The sequence below is a fragment of the Lethenteron reissneri genome, chromosome 21 (assembly GCF_015708825.2).
Source record: "Lethenteron reissneri isolate LAM-NWPU_2019-01 chromosome 21, ASM1570882v1, whole genome shotgun sequence".
NCBI classification, from domain to species: domain Eukaryota; kingdom Metazoa; phylum Chordata; class Hyperoartia; order Petromyzontiformes; family Petromyzontidae; genus Lethenteron; species Lethenteron reissneri.
In genome coordinates, this window is record NC_083799.1 from 1758050 (window position 1) to 1778507 (window position 20458).

Sequence of the window (20458 nt, forward strand, 5' to 3'; positions counted from 1 at the left end):
CAATCACACCGACTCGCTCACCCAGCGTGACAACATCGCACCAGGGTCCGCGGTCAATCACACCGACTCGCTCACCCAGCGCGACAACATCGCACCGGGGTCCGCGGTCAATCACACCGACTCGCTCACCCAGCGCGACAACATCGCACCGGGGTCCGCGGTCAATCACACTGACTCGCTCACCCAGTGTGACAGCATCGCACCGGGTCCGCGGTCAATCACACTGACTCACTCACCAGTGTGACAGCATCGCACCGGGGTCCGCGGTCAATCACACTGACTCACTCACCCAGTGTGACAGCATCGCACCAGGGTCCGCGATCAATCACACCGACTCGCTCACCCAGCGCGACAACATCGCACCAGGGTCCGCGGTCAATCACACCGACTCGCTCACCCAGCGTGACAACATCGCACCAGGGTCCGCGGTCAATCACACCCACTCGCTCACCCAGCGTGACAACATCGCACCAGGGTCCGCGGTCAATCACACCGACTCGCTCACCCAGCGCGACAACATCGCACCAGGGTCCGCGGTCAATCACACCGACTCGCTCACCCAGCGTGACAACATCGCACCAGGGTCCGCGGTCAATCACACCAACTCGCTCACCCAGCGTGACAACATCGCACCAGGGTCCGCGGTCAATCACACCCACTCGCTCACCCAGCGTGACAACATCGCACCAGGGTCCGCGGTCAATCACACCGACTCGCTCACCCAGCGCGACAACATCGCACCGGGGTCCGCGGTCAATCACACCGACTCGCTCACCCAGCGTGACAACATCGCACCGGGGTCCGCGGTCAATCACACCGACTCACTCACCCAGCGTGACAACATCGCACCAGGGTCCGCGGTCAATCACACCGACTCGCTCACCCAGCGTGACAACATCGCACCAGGGTCCGCGGTCAATCACACCCACTCGCTCACCCAGCGTGACAACATCGCACCAGGGTCCGCGGTCAATCACACCGACTCGCTCACCCAGCGTGACAACATCGCACCGGGGTCCGCGGTCAATCACACCCACTCGCTCACCCAGCGTGACAACATCGCACCAGGGTCCGCGGTCAATCACACCGACTCGCTCACCCAGCGTGACAACATCGCACCAGGGTCCGCGGTCAATCACACCCACTCGCTCACCCAGCGTGACAACATCGCACCAGGGTCCGCGGTCAATCACACCCACTCGCTCACCCAGCGTGACAACATCGCACCAGGGTCCGCGGTCAATCACACCCACTCGCTCACCCAGCGTGACAACATCGCACCAGGGTCCGCGGTCAATCACACCGACTCGCTCACCCAGCGCGACAACATCGCACGGGGGTCCGCGGTCAATCACACCGACTCGCTCACCCAGCGTGACAACATCGCACCGGGGTCCGCGGTCAATCACACCGACTCACTCACCCAGCGTGACAACATCGCACCGGGGTCCGCGGTCAATCACACCGACTCGCTCACCCAGCGTGACAACATCGCACCGGGGTCCGCGGTCAATCACACCGACTCACTCACCCAGCGTGACAACATCGCACCGGGGTCCGCGGTCAATCACACCGACTCGCTCACCCAGCGCGACAACATCGCACCGGGGTCCGCGGTCAATCACACCGACTCGCTCACCCAGCGCGACAACATCGCACCGGGGTCCGCGGTCAATCACACCGACTCGCTCACCCAGCGCGACAACATCGCACCGGGGTCCGCGGTCAATCACACCGACTCGCTCACCCAGCGCGACAACATCGCACCGGGGTCCGCGGTCAATCACACCGACTCGCTCACCCAGCGCGACAACATCGCACCGGGGTCCGCGGTCAATCACACCGACTCGCTCACCCAGCGCGACAACATCGCACCGGGGTCCGCGGTCAATCACACCGACTCGCTCACCCAGCGCGACAACATCGCACCGGGGTCCGCGGTCAATCACACCGACTCGCTCACCCAGCGCGACAACATCGCACCGGGGTCCGCGGTCAATCACACCGACTCGCTCACCCAGCGCGACAACATCGCACCGGGGTCCGCGGTCAATCACACCGACTCGCTCACCCAGCGCGACAACATCGCACCGGGGTCCGCGGTCAATCACACCGACTCGCTCACCAGCGGACAACATCGCACCGGGGTCCGCGGCTCACCCAGCGCGACAACATCGCACCGGGGTCCGCGGTCAATCACACCGACTCGCTCACCCAGCGCGACAACATCGCACCGGGGTCTGCGGTCAATCACACCGACTCGCTCACCCAGCGCGACAACATCGCACCGGGGTCCGCGGTCAATCACACCGACTCGCTCACCCAGCGTGACAACATCGCACCGGGGTCCGCGGTCAATCACACCGACTCGCTCACCCAGCGTGACAACATCGCACCGGGGTCCGCGGTCAATCACACCGACTCGCTCACCCAGCGTGACAACATCGCACCGGGGTCCGCGGTCAATCACACCGACTCGCTCACCCAGCGCGACAACATCGCACCTGGGTCCGCGGTCAATCACACCGACTCACTCACCCAGTGTGACAGCATCGCACCGGGGTCCGCGGCCAATCACACTGACTCGCTCACCCAGTGTGACAGCATCGCACGGGGTCCGCGGTCAATCACACTGACTCACTCACCCAGTGTGACAGCATCGCACCGGGGTCCGCGGTCAATCACACTGACTCACTCACCCAGTGTGACAGCATCGCACCAGGGTCCGCGATCAATCACACCGACTCGCTCACCCAGCGCGACAACATCGCAGCAGGGTCCGCGGTCAATCACACCGACTCGCTCACCCAGCGTGACAACATCGCACCAGGGTCCGCGGTCAATCACACCCACTCGCTCACCCAGCGTGACAACATCGCACCAGGGTCCGCGGTCAATCACACCGACTCGCTCACCCAGCGCGACAACATCGCACCAGGGTCCGCGGTCAATCACACCGACTCGCTCACCCAGCGTGACAACATCGCACCAGGGTCCGCGGTCAATCACACCAACTCGCTCACCCAGCGTGACAACATCGCACCAGGGTCCGCGGTCAATCACACCCACTCGCTCACCCAGCGTGACAACATCGCACCAGGGTCCGCGGTCAATCACACCGACTCGCTCACCCAGCGCGACAACATCGCACCGGGGTCCGCGGTCAATCACACCGACTCGCTCACCCAGCGTGACAACATCGCACCGGGGTCCGCGGTCAATCACACCGACTCGCTCACCCAGCGTGACAACATCGCACCGGGGTCCGCGGTCAATCACACCGACTCGCTCACCCAGCGTGACAACATCGCACCGGGGTCCGCGGTCAATCACACCGACTCGCTCACCCAGCGCGACAACATCGCACCGGGGTCCGCGGTCAATCACACCGACTCGCTCACCCAGCGCTGACAACATCGCACCGGGGTCCGCGGTCAATCACACCGACTCGCTCACCCAGCGCGACAACATCGCACCGGGGTCCGCGGTCAATCACACCGACTCGCTCACCCAGCGCGACAACATCGCACCGGGGTCCGCGGTCAATCACACCGACTCGCTCACCCAGCGCGACAACATCGCACCGGGGTCCGCGGTCAATCACACCGACTCGCTCACCCAGCGCGACAACATCGCACCGGGGTCCGCGGTCAATCACACCGACTCGCTCACCCAGCGCGACAACATCGCACCGGGGTCCGCGGTCAATCACACCGACTCGCTCACCCAGCGCGACAACATCGCACCGGGGTCCGCGGTCAATCACACCGACTCGCTCACCCAGCGCGACAACATCGCACCGGGGTCCGCGGTCAATCACACCGACTCGCTCACCCAGCGCGACAACATCGCACCGGGGTCCGCGGTCAATCACACCGACTCGCTCACCCAGCGCGACAACATCGCACCGGGGTCCGCGGTCAATCACACCGACTCGCTCACCCAGCGCGACAACATCGCACCGGGGTCCGCGGTCAATCACACCGACTCGCTCACCCAGCGCGACAACATCGCACCGGGGTCCGCGGTCAATCACACCGACTCGCTCACCCAGCGCGACAACATCGCACCGGGGTCCGCGGTCAATCACACCGACTTGCTCACCCAGCGCGACAACATCGCACCGGGGTCCGCGGTCAATCACACCGACTCGCTCACCCAGCGTGACAACATCGCACCGGGGTCCACGGTCAATCACACCGACTCGCTCACCCAGCGCGACAACATCGCACCGGGGTCTGCGGTCAATCACACCGACTCGCTCACCCAGCGCGACAACATCGCACCGGGGTCCGCGGTCAATCACACCGACTCGCTCACCCAGTGTGACAACATTGCACCGGGGTCCGCGGTCAATCACACCGACTCGCTCACCCAGCGTGACAACATCGCACCGGGGTCCGCGGTCAATCACACCGACTCGCTCACCCAGCGTGACAACATCGCACCGGGGTCCGCGGTCAATCACACCGACTCGCTCACCCAGCGCGACAACATCGCACCTGGGTCCGCGGTCAATCACACCGACTCACTCACCCAGTGTGACAGCATCGCACCGGGGTCCGCGGCCAATCACACTGACTCGCTCACCCAGTGTGACAGCATCGCACCGGGGTCCGCGGTCAATCACACTGACTCACTCACCCAGTGTGACAGCATCGCACCAGGGTCCGCGATCAATCACACCGACTCGCTCACCCAGCGCGACAACATCGCACCAGGGTCCGCGGTCAATCACACCGACTCGCTCACCCAGCGTGACAACATCGTACCAGGGTCTGCGGTCAATCACACCGACTCACCCACCCAGTGTGACAACATCGCACCAGGGTCCGCGGTCAATCACACCGACTCGCCGAGTGTGACAAAATCGCACCAGGGTCCGCGGTAAATCACACAGACTCACCCAGTGTGTGACAGTGTAGCACCAGGGTCCGCGGTCAATCACACAGACTAACTCACCCAGCGCGACAACATCGCACCGCAGGGCCCGCGGTCGTTTGCAGAGACTCTGACGCACTTTTCGTTGCAAACTTCCTCCACTTCCAGACAATGAAAGTTTTCAACAAACCGCGGCGCGTGTCTCCGCACCAATGCGAGTTCATTTTGATGCGCAAATCCACGCGGTCCCTGAGCGGCGCGCGCCCCAACCCCTCACCCCACCACGGACCCCGGGGAGACAAAGACGGACGGGGAGAAGCGGCGGCGGTGGTGGTGGACACAGCGCCACTGGCGTGGGGTGAGTGAGCTGGCCACTGTGAACCTGGTCACTGCACGTGGGCGTGGGGCCCCAGTACAATGGCAAACACTGAAGATTTGGTCAACAAACTCGGCGTCCTGTCCCAATATCGTGACTGGGAGCGTCTCGCGTTTGATGTCCTACGCGTCTGAATGAGCCACCGACCCATGTTTGCTGTGTTGCAGCCGTGCACTATCGCGGTTTTAATAAGTGGGTTACACTACAAGTCGTCGTGGTACAACAGAAGTTGTTGAAGTTGTTGATGTTGTTGTTGTTGGTGCCCGGGCTGGTTGGGGTGGGGGGGTTGTATTCGGCGTGAGGCGACGCGTGTTTCTAATGTTTCTGCGGTGAAGCTGTGTACGCCACATGGACTCGCGTTGTCTGTGCTGCTGCACTTCTTGGTGTTATAAGAACCACAATAACACGCTCAGTCTGCTTCATAGGGGACGTTTAAAGATCCTTTGACGTCGCTCACAAGAGGAGCCCCACACACACTCCACCCGTCTGGGTTCTGCTGTCAGGGGTCCAAATTTGCCGAATTCGAAAGTGACTCATTTAATTATAGATTTGAAGTTTTCGTGACTGCAAAGATTCATACTCTTTGTTTTTTTCGGTAAAATAAATTAAATCACTGATTTAATTAAATCACTGATTTAATTCATATTAATTTTTTTACTTACGTGACTTTACCGAAAAAAACAGAGTAGTGACTAAATTTCGATTTAAAGCTTTCGTGACTGCAGGGATTCATCTTCTTGGTACTTTCGGTAAAGTCACGTAGAAGGAAAATAATAAAATAATAAAAATAAAACATAATACAATAATATAATATGACTTTACCGAAAGAACCACTATACACCGTGATCATTGCCCCCTACCGGCAGACTAATACCCCAGGTGTCACTCTTGCAGATGTATGTACTGCATGTTGAACTTCTTTCGCACCGTATGTTGCTGACCGTGCTCATGCGAGGTGCGGGTGTTCAAGGACAACACATCAAACTCACCCTGGCCTCTCAACTGGTAAAACAAAAGAAACCAATACAGTACTGATTGAGGTTTTTGTTTGTTAGATCGCGTAAATATATAAATGTGTCGTTAAACCCGCCACCACCCGGCACAGCCAACTAGTAAGGGTTGTCACGTAAACAGAACGTGGCCAATTCGTCACTAGTACAGCACCACCGGTGTGTTGGAGAGCCAAGCCACAACCTCGACTACCTGCCAGAGGCTTTGATCCTGGAAGTCGCTTTTGTGAACGTCACTCTGTGTGCATACATGTAACGTGATCGCAAGCAGCCTGGGCTGCAGGCTTTTTTTTTTTATCAGGGGCAACATTGGAAAGCTGAGGCTCCAGAGATGAAATGAAAAACAACTCGGCTTCCTGTGAGTGTTGTTGCTGCGGCCCTGCCCATGATTTCCCATCAGCTGTGAGCAAGGCATCCCAGGGAGCGTTGCATGTGTTGTTCTCCATTGTCCAGTGACTAGTTTTGTGCAAAAAGCACAACAGTACAGTTATATATCCTGGCTTTGATTGTGTGTTAAGTTATACCCTCCTCTGCTGTTATCGCTCTCCAGAAAACAACCAACCAAACACGAACAATGCTGCTGAGATAGCACAGCTCGTCACAAAGACGACCTTCTCAGGGACATTCTGTGAGTCTTGAATGTCATACACGCACCAAACCTTCCCAAACCTTCCACGTAACTTGATCTGTTTCGTACAATTACAACAGTTAAAACTCCACTCATCTATGACTACTTTTATCAGATATTCAAATAGTAAACATGGACAAACTAATCATTCACCACAGAGAACGTAATTATATTCTTGTTAATCATATTATTCATGGTTTAGGTGGGTTCTATTATACAAGACATGCATACTATGATCTTTAATATTGAGCAAAAGCGGCCTTGGTTAAGATACGCCTTTGTTCATTTTCTCCTGCCTCTGCTGTATGGAACTCTCTTGTTCAGGCACAGATTTAAGACCGTTTTCATCTCCTCTTCCCAGTGATGGACTATCTGTATCCTCCTTTGCATTTTTCTCATTTTCCTCAATGCCCATCGGACTCTTCCCACTGAAAATTACCTAATAAAACTCCTCCCGTATCTTGAGTGACCAACATGTGAGTGCCTAACTTGTGTTGAAATACAGTCACACGCAAATATATTGAGGTGGTGCAGTCATCAGTAAATGCGGTACAGTGAATCCCATTGTCCTTTGCTGTGAATGCCCATGCCGTGCTGACAGCTGTCTTTGACTCGTTGGGTGCCCGGCTAGAGAGGCGGGTTGTGGGCGGCCATGGCTGGCTGTGATGAAGCGGAGCGTCTCTACGCGGCTGTCATCCGGCCCAAGAAGATCACGAGCCCGGCCTCCATGGAGTACCACCCTAAGAGCTACGAGGTAGAACCCCCCCCCCTCTCCCCCGGTGCCTCTCTGGGTGCTAAAAGTAAATGCAGCTGGGTGGCGCTGTCACGGAACACTTGATTCACAGTCGTAAAGGCTCCGGGTACAAATCGTGGAGGTTGATTCAACGGGCCATTGTAGTTGGTGGATTGATATAATGAACTCCCCGTTGTGTCTATTCATAAGACAACCACAGTTAGCATAAAAAAATGTGGTACTTATTGACCTTAAACCCTGGTTTATACTCAACCTTTCACCTGTAAGCCAGGTTTCCATGCAGAGTGCCACTCAGCTGGATAGGTACACTGATGAGAATCAGCCAGCAACCAAATGCCAATTTTAAATTACTCCTGACTAAAATATTAACATAACTGTCCTGCTATAAGGTTTTGCCTATATCAGTGGGCTCTCATCAGCTCAAATAAAGGATAGTGAATTTATATTTGAGAACAATGAGTTACGCTCCCAATTACATGCCGCCTTTGGTCTTGCTGTTAGATTTTGCTGTGTGAGAAGGAGATTCAGAATGATGCGCAAGAGAAGAAAAGGAGGAAAGTTTTGCTCGGTACAACTTTCCCTGGTGACGGAGAGGCTGGGAGAACCATACTGGAATACGTCTTTGAAATGACCAAACAAATGTCACCCATTAATCAAGGTTTGAGAGGTGGGTTTTCTTGTCATTCAACAGAAGCGCATAAAACAATAACAACGATTTCTCTGGTATTGTTTGAAATAGAATGCCGCTGTACGTTTACATTTGTGACGTTTGTTGTTTTTTCTTCTTCAGGGAAACGGTCGGTTTTAATCAAGAGGTTTGGTGCTGATGAGAGCGGTGTTGACCACGAAGTGGAGCTCTACATTGTCCCCACCACGATCAAAGGTAACGGAGTGTGATAATACAGTGTGTGATGAGTGAGCATCTGCACAGCGCACCCGTGAGCCCTGCACTCAAAAGTATGCACGTCACACAAGGTTAGGGGTTGACTCCGGCCTATCCCCTCCAGTTCATAACATGAGCACCACTTTGTGGGAAGTTGTTGCTCGCTGTTGAATTACACCAGTGGGCTCAGGGCCATGAATGATGAGCATCTCCCCATGCTCTGCAGATAAACGCCTTTAATGTGTTGTTCATGCAATATATCTTACCATGCGGAACCATACTGTGGGGGGGATGTCACTGTCGTGAATTGCATTACATGAAGCCAGTATTTGTTGAAAAAAGAAATCAACTGAAAAACTGGGATCTACCTAAGAAAAAAATATATTGAAAGTCCAAAATACCATTATGTTCACAAGGAATCCATCAGCCTAGATAGCTACTTTGACACAAACACATTTTTTTGAACAAGCTAACTACAGTATTGACTAACTGGATAATGTTGGTTGCACAGGCAACATAAAAGCACATTTAAGTAACAATTAAGAATGATTCTGTGGCTCTTTATATTCAGTTTAAGATACCGGCAATAATAATGTTAAATACTCAAGTCGGAGTAGACTCGTTTGACATGGAACTGAGTAAGACTCCTCTCCTTTGTGGGTTACTGATTGCCATATACGGGTCCCCAACATAGCAATATGCAGTTTCCCTACTGCTGGCCAACAGAGATGAATGCTGCCTTAGTACCCATTAGAGGAAGACGTCCCTCTGCTGCAGGCTTCTGTTGTGTTTTTTACACGTGTTCACTGTTGACATACGTCGCGGTCAGAGGGTTTCCACTGTGTGTAATGCGAGCACCACTACGCTGGTTTGTCTAGATAACGCACGGCTGGCCTACAGCCCGAGCAGCCCTGGCTTCTACTGCCTGCAGGACATCCTGAGGGTGTGCGGCGAGACCGGAGCCCAGTTCTCTCCTCTCACCAGCACGATGCTGCTCGCCCTCGACAGGTTGAACATTTAACACACATGGACAGTCGACCCCGCTTGTGTATTCCGCATGACCACGTGGTCCCCTTGAGTGCATTGTAGTGTTTTGTTAGTCCCAGATTCCCAACATTACTTAACAATTAAGCACCTGTAATTATTTTCTGACAAGCATACACGACTTAAATATTTAGCAAACGCAAGCACGTGCTGCAGTATAAAGCCCCGATGGGTGGCGCTGGGGCTAGAGTGCTCAGCTGACAATGTGAAGTTTGTGAGCTTAAGTCCTAGGGATCAACTAAGCCCTTTATTACGGCAGGGGTCAGTCAGCGTGCTCCACTTGCTGGGAATCTAACATTTTCATGACTGGTATATGGTCACCAGTGGAGATAAGTCCACCAGACACTAATTTGAGCAGGGATACACTTAGATTTTTATGGAATAAATATAAATTACAGGTTTACTTAACAAGTAGAGTGTTCATTAATGGCAGTCTCTTGATTCTGCTGAGATTGATCGTGGTTGTATTTTATTAGTGATCATTTACACCATTGGAACCTCATTTGCCAGTACAAATATGATAATTGGTTTTTTACCCTTTTATCTGGCAACAAAACTGACAACTTTTTACAAGGAGTCATGTTTGCATAGACCACAATACCTGCAGTCATAATGCAAACAAAAAACATAACTCTGATAATGTGCATTGTTCTTGAAGTTGATTGGTCCACACCCGAGACAGCTTTCCTTAGAGCCTAGTCTCACATGGGTTGGACCAGATGACTCCTTGTAAAAAGTTGTCAGTTTTGTTGCCAGATAGAAGGGTAAAAAAACAATTATCATATTTTTACTGGCAAATGAGGTTCCAATGGTGTAAATGCTTACCCCGAGCTCTCATACTCTGATGGTGCATTGTCTTTGAGTTGTGCGCCTTTTGGCGTCATCTGGTCCAACCCATGTGAGACTAGGCTCTAAGGAAAGCTGTCTCGGGTGTGGACCAATCAACTTCAAGGACAGTGCACATTATCAGAGTTATGTTTTTTGTTTGCATTATGACTGCAGGTATTGTGGTCTATGCAAACATGACTCCTTGTAAAAAGTTGTCAGTTTTGTTGCCAGATAGAAGGGTAAAAAAACAATTATCATATTTTTACTGGCAAATTAGGTTCCAATGGTGTAAATGCTTACCCCGAGCTCTCATACTCTGATGGTGAATTGTCTTTGAGTTGTGCGCCTTTTGGCGTCATCTGGTCCAACCCATGTGAGACTAGGCTCTAAGAAAAGCTGTCTCGGGTGTGGACCAATCAACTTCAAGGACAGTGCACATTATCAGAGTTATGTTTTTTGTTTGCATTATCACTGCAGGTATTGTGGTCTATGCAAACATGACTCCTTGTAAAAAGTTGTCAGTTTTGTTGCCAGATAGAAGGGTAAAAAAACAATTATCAGGATGATAACTGTTGATTCGTCACAGAGTTCTCTTTTTTAACGAGATTGTTGGGATGATAGGAAGAATGGACTGGCAGTCCTAACCTCTTCAGTACCATGCGCGAGATTGTGGGCCACCGTTCAGCAGCGTGACATACGACCTGTGCCACCCTGTGTGTCGTGCCACCCCGGCGTGACGCCCCGCTTGACGCGTGCCGCTGGTTGACAGGTGGCTTGGCGAGCAGCACACCGTGCCCCTGGCCATCGTGGGGCTGTTCCGTCCGTCCGCCTCCGAGCGCATCAAGATGGCCGTGGTGAGCCCGGCCTACAGGGACACGGAGGGTGATGTGGAGGGTGAGGTGGGGCGTGAGTGCACGCCACGCAAGGGTCCCGCCTGCTCAGCCCTGGAGGCTCGCGCTCGCATGCTGGAGCTGGAGAAGCCTGAGATCTGCATCGTGAACCCGCTGTTCGGCTCGGACCTGCAGTACACGTCTCGGGTACGTGCGTGGCCCAGCTGCCGGTGCACACGGCCCACTTAGGTTCCTAATTTGAAAAGTACAGTTGGCATGAAATACTTGTTGCATTAGCAGATAAACCAGGCAAAGTGACTCCTTCCTTCGTTCATTTTGAATTGCTCTAAAAGTAAAGCTTTGACTAACAATGGAGAACGTGGCATGCGTTTTAATAAATTTATCAAAATGACAACAAATAATTATGAAACCATTGCAACAATGTTAATGTCACAAATATGAATGGGCACATTTCTGTATATTTTAGTATTCTATATTTATAAAAAAAAAACTCCCAGATTGTGATTATTTTAAGTTAATGGAAACTACTCAGCCATCGTTATTTTAGTTGCATTAAAATAGGCACCACCTTGTATAAATTGAACAGTGGATGTCTGGAAGGGAGATGTATCACTGTCATAGTAGTGTGGTGGCCCGAGCCATTGTACAAATTCTAAAGAATTGTGCACCACTCATAATGGAAGAGAGACACTGTCACTTTCTGCCTTTGAAATTGTGAGTGGAGTCTGCCGTTGGTGTTGAGGTTTGAGTTGTCATTGTAGTTGGGTGCATGTGGTTGGGAATGGGCCTTGTGAATATGTGCGTGGGGATTGTGTGTGCAGGTGGACAAGGTGGTTGTCAACCCCTACTTCGGGCTGGGTGTGCCGGACTACTCCCGTATCTGCGTTACGCGTCCTTGCCTGTGGCGGTCCAGTGTGGGCAGCGACATGGGTAGTGACGGCAAGGCTGCTGGTGCTGGTGCTGCTGCTGCTATACAGTGAGTGCTCCGCCCTGCCCATTGTTCTGACAGAGACTCCTAGTGTGTCGTTGACACAGACCACCATTCTTCTGGGGTAAATAAAAGGTCAGCAATACATTTTTAATGGAGAAAACTCGCTCCATGGGAATTTCTAAATTGTGCTATTTGCTCAGGGCCACCAGAGATAATTCCCCCATGGCTGTTTGAGCGAGGAGGCATGCTGACCTTCTGACTGAATGTCTGATAATGAGTAATTGATATGCGTGTTCCAAGCTGCATGCTACAGCGTGGCTCAGCAGCACATTTATCGCACTTGCGAGCACAGGGAGCCGCACTGGATGGAGGAGTTTCCCCTTCACCGCAGCGCGTGCGAGGGCGACCGAGTGCGGTTGACATCCCTGCTGGAGGCCGGGCAGCCCGTGCACCAGCTGGACCATGACCAGTGGGCGCCCATCCACTACGCCTGCTGGTACCCAGTGCATGCAGGATACTCCTTCCCCCGCACCTCCGATTAACACGGTTGGCTACGTATGGTCGAAATAAGTTCAACATGCATACATACATACACACACACATACGCGATACGTTTAGACTACATTTTGATGTAAGTTGGCTCGGTCCATTTTAGAACCATGTCGGGCCCTGGCTAGGTCTACATCATCCTAAATTATGTTCCTACAAACAGCATGGCCTCATGAGACCTTACTCTTTCGTGATTTTGCAACTTACAATCTCTTCTGTACACGTGTGACCGTGTGCCCGTGCTGGTGGTGTACAGGTATGGCCAAGTGGAGGCAACGCAGGTGTTGCTGGAGCAGGGACGTTGTGACCCCAACCTCCCCACGGGACAGGGCAGCACGGCGCTACACTTCTCTGCAGGGGGGGGACACACAGCCATAGTCAGTCTGCTGCTTAATCACCGCGAGATTGACCGAGTGAGTGCATCTCAGTCGCACAAAGGGCTCGCTAACAGCACGTGCCTCAACAGCTTGTGTGGCTATAGAGAGATTGTTGTCTTAAGTGTTTTCTGCGTGTTGTGCATCCTTGTGCGGACAGTTTGTGGAGGACCAGCAGGGACGTTCACCCGTGCAGGTGTGCGAGGAGAATCGACAGGGCGACTGGGAGGGGGTGGTCCGGCTTTTGCGAGATTCAGTCAACAAGACGGTAAGGCAGAGGTGTGGGTGTGGGGGAAAGTAGGGAAAGAGAAAGTGTTGTGCCACAATGCCATCTGGGCCAGATACTGTTCTACAGGTCACCTGCAGAAATGAGACGCACGGTCTGTGATGTCCTAAGTTTAGTTTACATTCAGATTTGGCAGAAAATTACAAAAGTTACGTGTATGAATCAGGAATTGCCTAATCCAGTGTTTCCCAAATTCTTTCCGGTTCGAGGCACACTCAGATTAATGTAATTTAGCATGGCACACTGACTCCTGATTTATAATAAGAATAGTTTTTTTTTTAAACACATCTTTGTTGGCAAAGGAAAAAAGCGTGGTATTAAGATGTAATTTTAACCTACTTGGTACCATGGCGTTGTGTGACTTTCTCCGCACACCATGGGACACTGTGGAAGGGAGTAAGATGGTCCACCAATCCATGGTGTTGGTTCACCACTTTTTAGCTTCAGTTGAACTTAATCACTGCAGGAAGATGTGCAGGCACCAAAATCAGTTTTCTTTTCATATTAGTAAATTTTCTTGCCTTAAAAGTAAAAATTCTCCACTGTAAAATTAGCTTGGAAAAGATGGCTGCCCCACCCTTCTTGAAAGGGCATGGCCAACTGATGCAGCATGTCTTAGCTGCTCTTGATTTCATCCTTTCCCATATGAATGCACAGAGCAGAAACCGACAGTGCCGTTAGGTTTACATAAATAATCCAAAAAATGTTCCTTCATGTATGACGTTCAGAATTTTTTTTGCTGCGGCACACCAGTTGGATAGAATTTTGTTCAACATGAAATATTTGTATTTGACCTCCGATGCCCGGCTACACAACTGGAAAGTTGCAGTCATGGGTCAACTCATCACATAATTTCTACAGGGTCAATAACATTAATGCTACTTTGTGACAAGTCAACACTAGTTTTCCTTCGAGGAAATTGGCCCCTGTCTTGAGAATGTGCAATATTCCCCACTTGCTCGTTGCCGACAGAGGCACGCACTGCCCCACTGCTCATGCGAGACACTGACGATTGACTTGACACATGGCATATGCGTGTGTGCACTGCAGTTTGAAAAGGTGCGCGTGTACCGCGTGGATGGGTCGTACCGTGCTGTGGAGTTACCGCGTGGGAATAACACCACAGTGCAGCAGGTGATAGACGCACTGCGTCTTCCTGCACCAGCCCTGGAATGCACCACCATCTGGATCTGCTCGCCAAACCTCAGTATGTGCACCGGGGTGTCTGTATTTGAATCGGTGTGTGTTTGTGTGTAATGCCAAATATGCACAACTGTATGGCCATGTTATGCGTGATCTAGTGGAAGATTAATGAGATGATTTCGCTTGGATGCCTCTTTACATGTAGACCATGATCTGCAGCTCACTTAGCCCATGGGTTAATACAGCTAGGGCTAATTCCAAGTGTTTACGTCTAAAAGGGAATTTCATTCCAAAGTGTCAGTTTTATGTATTCCCTATTTAGTGCGAGGAATTTGTGGCAAGACAAGATAGGCAATGCTGAAGTCTACAAGAGAACATGGCAGGTAAATTTTGTAGATATTGAGCAAAAGGGTTTTTGTTGGGTGGTACGTGAAGGATGGGAGAGGAGCGGTTACTGAGGCAGGCATTGAAATCGTTGCCATTAGGCCGGTCACAAAGGAGAAGACTGAAGAGCAAATGGTAGGGGACTGTTAGGGCAGATCTTGGAGGTTGCATGTGGACTGTGCATCAGCTGCGAGATTTGGCAAAAGGTAGAAAGTGTTAGCATGGTGTGGTGGCATCAACGACTTTGTCCATGATGACATCCTGATATCACTGTAACTCAGTCGGGAAGTGATGTATTTGGAGCACTCAAGTCAGAATTGGGATTAAATCATGGTCAGGGGAAATTCATCCCATGTGAGTTTCATCTAGCACTCAAAGTAGAGGCACCAGACCCAACATGCAGCTAGGTTGTGCTGTGTAAGAGCTTTTCAACTCCAAATTGGAATATCGTGAAAGCCCAGTGCTGCTCAAAGTCAACCCGTCCCATTATCGAGTGTCAGTAAACCGAGTACCACAAATGAGTACCGTTTTGAGGGATGTCAACAGTGGTTGTTTCTTGGGGAGACTGAGCATGGAATTTTCAGGGCCACCACTGGGAGACACTGGGCCACACTTATTTGAGCGGTGAAACATTTTGACGGTTTTTTTTTTGAGCAGCGCCCTTGCCCGACGCAGCATAGCGAGTGAGCATGGCGCCATGTGTTTGACAGCGCTGCAGCTGAAACCGTTCCACAAGCCCCTGCAGCACGTGCGGGACTGGGCCGAGATAGTGGCAGAGCTCACATCAGTGCCTCCCCAAGAGGAGGACCCCCCACGGCTCATGCTGCGGCGTGACGTGCGGCTCAGCCTGGAGGCCGAGGCTCAGGTGGGGACCGCATGGTGCAATCCACTTACACTGTCTGTAGGTGGATTGGTGGTGGTGAGTGTTGGTGGGTGGTGGTGGTGAGTGACGGTGCTTGCCTGTGCCGTGTGTGTGTGTTTGAGTGTGTGAAGGTGAGTGAGCCGGTTGTGGTGAGAGACGGTGCTTGCTGGCGATGGTGAGTGACGGTGCTTGCCTGTGCTGTGCGTGTGTGTGGAGGTGAGCGAGCCGGTTGTGGTGAGTGACGGTGCTTGCCCGTGCCGTGTGTGTGTGTTTGAGTGTGTGAAGGTGAGTGAGCCGGTTGTGGTGAGAGACGGTGCTTGCTGGCGATGGTGAGTGACGGTGCTTGCCCGTGCCGTGTGTGTGTGTTTGAGTGTGTGAAGGTGAGTGAGCCGGTTGTGGTGAGAGACGGTGCTTGCTGGCGATGGTGAGTGACAGTGCTTGCCCGTGCCGTGTGTGTGTGTTTGAGTGTGTGAAGGTGAGTGAGCCGGTTGTGGTGAGAGACGGTGCTTGCTGGCGATGGTGAGTGACGGTGCTTGCCCGTGCCGTGTGTGTGTGTTTGAGTGTGTGAAGGTGAGTGAGCCGGTTGTGGTGAGAGACGGTGCTTGCTGGCGATGGTGAGTGACGGTGCTTGCCCGTGCCGTGTGTGTGTGTTTTGAGTGTGTGAAGGTGAGTGAGCCGGTTGTGGTGAGAGACGGTGCTTGCTGGCGATGGTGAGTGACGGTGCTTGCCCGTGCTGTGCGTGTGCGTGTGGAGGTGAGCGAGCCAGCAGCGTTGGGCGTACTCTTTGAGGAGGCACGCGTGCAGCTGCTGGAGGGCATGTACCCGTGCACGGGCGTGGAGGCAACACGACTTGCTGCGCTTCTGCTTCTCATTCACTATGGACTCTACGATGCCAAGAAGCACAAGCAGGGATTCCTCACGTACGTAACTGCACACTGCATGGCACGGGCTGCCTAATACTCAAACCGTGAGTAGGATTTACCTTGTCAGGCGGGATACCACACACCTGCAGCGGGGTTAGTGGATCACACTGAGAGCATGTGTGCTGTGAGACTCCAAACCTATTGGGCCTCAACGTGGACTTGAGACGGCGGTACAGCATTTGGGCAGCCACTCAAACTGTGTGGACCTTTGAGTTTTTTCCTCACGTTTTTGAGGTTTCTCTGGGTACATATATTTTTTTCAAAGAACAAGGATCTTTCCTTGATCATCATCATCCATCATCTGTCTTCCATTGAAGGAGCACAGACTACACTGGTTCACTGTATGGTCCATAGCTTTGGTTGCATGGCTTATGTCTCTCTTTGTTTTTGTGTTATCAGTGAGGAAAACCTGAACCTGTTTGTTTCAAGCAACAAACTGAAGAACAAGGCACACAACTGGATCCATCGCATATTGCATGAGTACAAGGTTATAACAATTTTACCCTTGCTTACAGAAAGCTCTGCTGCATAGGGACTGCCATTGCGGACAATTCTCATTTTCAAACACAAGTGCAAATTACGTGTGAATGTGTGTTGACTGTGTGAGTGTGTTGATTGTACTAATGTGTTCTAACTGTTAATCTGTGCATTGACCATGTGAATGTGGGTGTGCGATGACTGGATGAATGTGTGTATGTGTGTTCACTGTATAGAAGTGTGTATTGACCATGTGTGCTGTATGTGGGTGTGCTGTGTGCATTGGACGCCACGGTGGCGAGATGTTAACTACCTCTTTTGGTATACAGGATGTCGTGGGTTCGATCCCGACCCTGCATGTTGTCTCCGTGGTCGCGTGAATTTTTCTCCAGATCCTCCGGTTTTCCCCTCCACATGTTGAATCAACATGCGTTTACAGAATATGGCTGCTATAGATTTCCACATGATACGCCACTTCATTGAGCTATCATTTGTGGTCAGGTGACTTCTAAAAAAGAGCTATATAGCTCAGTGGGCCTTACCTGGTAACATAAAAAAAGGTTTAGTTAAAGAAATTGTAGCATTTATCGACTGTGTGCAGACTGTGAAACTTTGATCACTGACCGCGTGAATGCAGCACCTGAGCCGTGCGAGCAGCGGGGAGGAGAGCCCCGCCGAGTTGCAGCGCCGCTTCCTGCAGGCGTGCTGGGCCTTTCCCACCTACGGCTCGGCCTTCTTCCAGGGCCACATTTACACCAAAGCAGGCACCGCCGGGCACAAGGCCCTGCCCGTGATCGTGGGCGTGAGCTGCCGCGGAGTACAGCTCCTCAACGCCGACACCAAGGTGAATCCCACTCTATGCTTATCGTGAGAGGGCACGTGCACATGCGGTTGCGTAGTTGTGTGTGTGTGTGAGACAGATCGGAGCCTGCTTGGTCGGCTTTAACCATCTAGAAATGATCCTTATGACGCTGTGGTGGATTCCCGTCATCCACTCCGACTTGCACCATTCCGCTATCAAGGATGACACTCCGCCACAAAGAATCAGATCGAAAAACACCTCACGTAAAAATCATTGTGGGTTTAGATCCAAAAGGGTTTTAGTGATCAGATCCTTATGGTAAGACACTGATAGAAAACAGTTGGCTCAAGGTCAGCGTGTTAGCAGAGCAGGAAAGCACTTTGTGTTGACAACTTCACCATCACTGCCACAGGCCACCACATGGGATCCAAGGGGAGCTCCTTAACCACAAACCATCTCATACGTGACACCTCAAAACATTCTTTCCTGCATACATAGCAGTTCATCTGTAGCAAATTGCATTTCTTTGGATAAGTAGTGATGTTTCCGTGTGTGCAGTTTGCAAATGCTGTACATGTGCACTGTTGATGTTTGTCTACCCATGTGCTGTAACTGAAATGCCACGTGTGCCTGCGCTAGGCGCTACTTCTGAGTGTTTGCTATGCCAAGATGACGTGGGACCGAGCCGTGGGAGAGGCCTGCCTGCACATCCACAAACTGGATGACCGTATCAACTACGCAGTCTACACTAAGCAGGTGCAGCGCAACAGAGATACGCGTAGTTTCCACCATTGTATGCACATCGCTTAAATAATTTTGCTTGTTTGGATTCCTGGAATTTCTACATGGCAAACAGTATCTGCATCATTCATCCTGTCATATATAGATCCTGACCCCTGTCTTAGATTCATGTTGAATATAACACCACTGATTCAGAGCTACTATTGACAAAAACTTGACGTGCACTTTTTTTGTCCCTGAAAGATGTCTTGCACATGATCCCAGTGCGATCCACCAGCTCCACCTACAAGTCACTGGATTACTGACACGATCCACCTAGCTCTGCTGTCAAGTGTTTCTCTCTCGCGTTTTCTTCAGTGGTCACTGTCTCCTCTCACATTCTCGCTGTCTGTGCGCTCGACAGGTTAGCCTCATCATCAAACTAATGGCCAAGCTGAGCAGCCAGCAAGAGCCCAAGACACCGACACCTTCAGAAGGTGGCAGTGAGCGGCTGTGACCGAGACTGGGAGGACTGCTTGCCAACGGTGCACACAACAAGCTTAGTACGAGCTCACGAGTTTGAACCCAGAGTGTTTGTTTATAATAGGTGTCCTACTGGAACACATAGTGTACATATATACATACATTTTGTACCTTTTTTCACTTGTCCTTTATGCAGAAATTATTTCATTTCTGAATGTGTCAGTAGAGTATTGAGAAGTGATCTTGGATGTTCATCAGGATCTCGGTGCTTTTGCACCACATAAAGCTCCGTCAATATCACCACGTTGTTCTAGTCCATATTATTTAAGTGGTGGTGACATGGCCCAGCAGTTGCGCGTTTCGCTGTTCAAATCTGGTAGGCCACCCTGATTAATACGTCGGATCTACAATCCGCAAAAATAGGTGTGGTCTGCTTCACAGTCGATGTTAAAGATTCCGTGATGTAATTCCAAGAGGTCATTGTTTGCTGGTGTCATAGTCGAAATTTTCTAACTTTGAAAAATAATGAGAATATTAGTTTATTGGGAAACAGCAATCGTTATCCCTTTCTGCAGAAATGTACCAGGACCCTCCTGTAAGAGTCTTGAGACTCACTAATACTATTCTCTGTAAACAAGTGTAATAAGTTATAATAAACGGGAAATTTGTGAATGTATCTGTTCAAAATGTTTAGCGTGCTTCCTGACATGCAACTTGAAATTTGCCATGTGGGTACTTTCCAGACTGTACACCATGCAACAATTATAAAAATACACTTTTTTTTTTGGGGGGGGGGGCTCAATAATGCATATTTAATTTGCACGGCAAGTGAGCTGTGACGTCACATCTGGCATGTGACCTGTATGTGGATGCGTAACACAGTGTGCCTGCTGATCGCGGGTAAAGTGAAATACAAATGTGTTGCAGGTCTAAGGCGTTCTTCGCGCAGCATTGCTTTATTATTTCAGTCGTTTACTGCCGTACGCACCCTGAAAGTTGTGTGTCTGCAGCAAGCGCGTGTATGTGTACCTATGGACGCGCGTGTGGGGGGAGCGGTAGTGTAGTGGTTAAGGCGCTGCGCTACGAACCTGGCGATCCGAGTTCGATTCCCGCTCACGGCCACCGCCGGTGACGATTTTTTTAACCGGTCCTAGGCCTCCCCTAGGTCGACTCAGCCTCAAACGAGTAACTGGTGTGGTGTGAACATTGCCACTGGGGAAACAAATGCGGCCGGGCGTGGTGAATCCAAGTCCCGGGCGAAGCCGGGTA

At 51.6% G+C, this 20458-nt stretch overlaps 1 protein-coding gene across 4 annotated transcripts in view; it reads left to right on the forward strand.

The window, feature by feature from the left end:
- The window catches only part of KRIT1 (KRIT1 ankyrin repeat containing), a 21405-nt gene extending 1540 nt beyond the window's left edge, over window positions 1-19865 (forward strand). Inside the window, exons 1-18 of one of the 4 annotated variants that reach the window (XM_061555365.1) lie at window positions 4933-5239; window positions 6818-6895; window positions 7527-7649; window positions 8151-8316; window positions 8440-8532; window positions 9411-9540; window positions 11174-11441; window positions 12077-12231; window positions 12539-12682; window positions 12992-13148; window positions 13270-13377; window positions 14446-14602; window positions 15633-15787; window positions 16538-16704; window positions 17107-17194; window positions 17822-18028; window positions 18626-18742; window positions 19131-19865. In XM_061555365.1, the coding sequence (XP_061411349.1) occupies window positions 7548-7649; window positions 8151-8316; window positions 8440-8532; window positions 9411-9540; window positions 11174-11441; window positions 12077-12231; window positions 12539-12682; window positions 12992-13148; window positions 13270-13377; window positions 14446-14602; window positions 15633-15787; window positions 16538-16704; window positions 17107-17194; window positions 17822-18028; window positions 18626-18742; window positions 19131-19223 (2307 nt within the window). In that variant the 5' untranslated portion in view covers window positions 4933-5239; window positions 6818-6895; window positions 7527-7547 and the 3' untranslated portion in view covers window positions 19224-19865. Of the gene's footprint in view, window positions 1-4932; window positions 5240-6345; window positions 6626-6817; window positions 6896-7526; window positions 7650-8150; window positions 8317-8439; window positions 8533-9410; window positions 9541-11173; window positions 11442-12076; window positions 12232-12538; window positions 12683-12991; window positions 13149-13269; window positions 13378-14445; window positions 14603-15632; window positions 15788-16537; window positions 16705-17106; window positions 17195-17821; window positions 18029-18625; window positions 18743-19130 lie in introns of those variants that run through there. The other 3 variants (XM_061555366.1, XM_061555367.1, XM_061555368.1) reach the window with 3 other exon arrangements.
- Window positions 19866-20458: the final 593 nt, after the last annotated feature.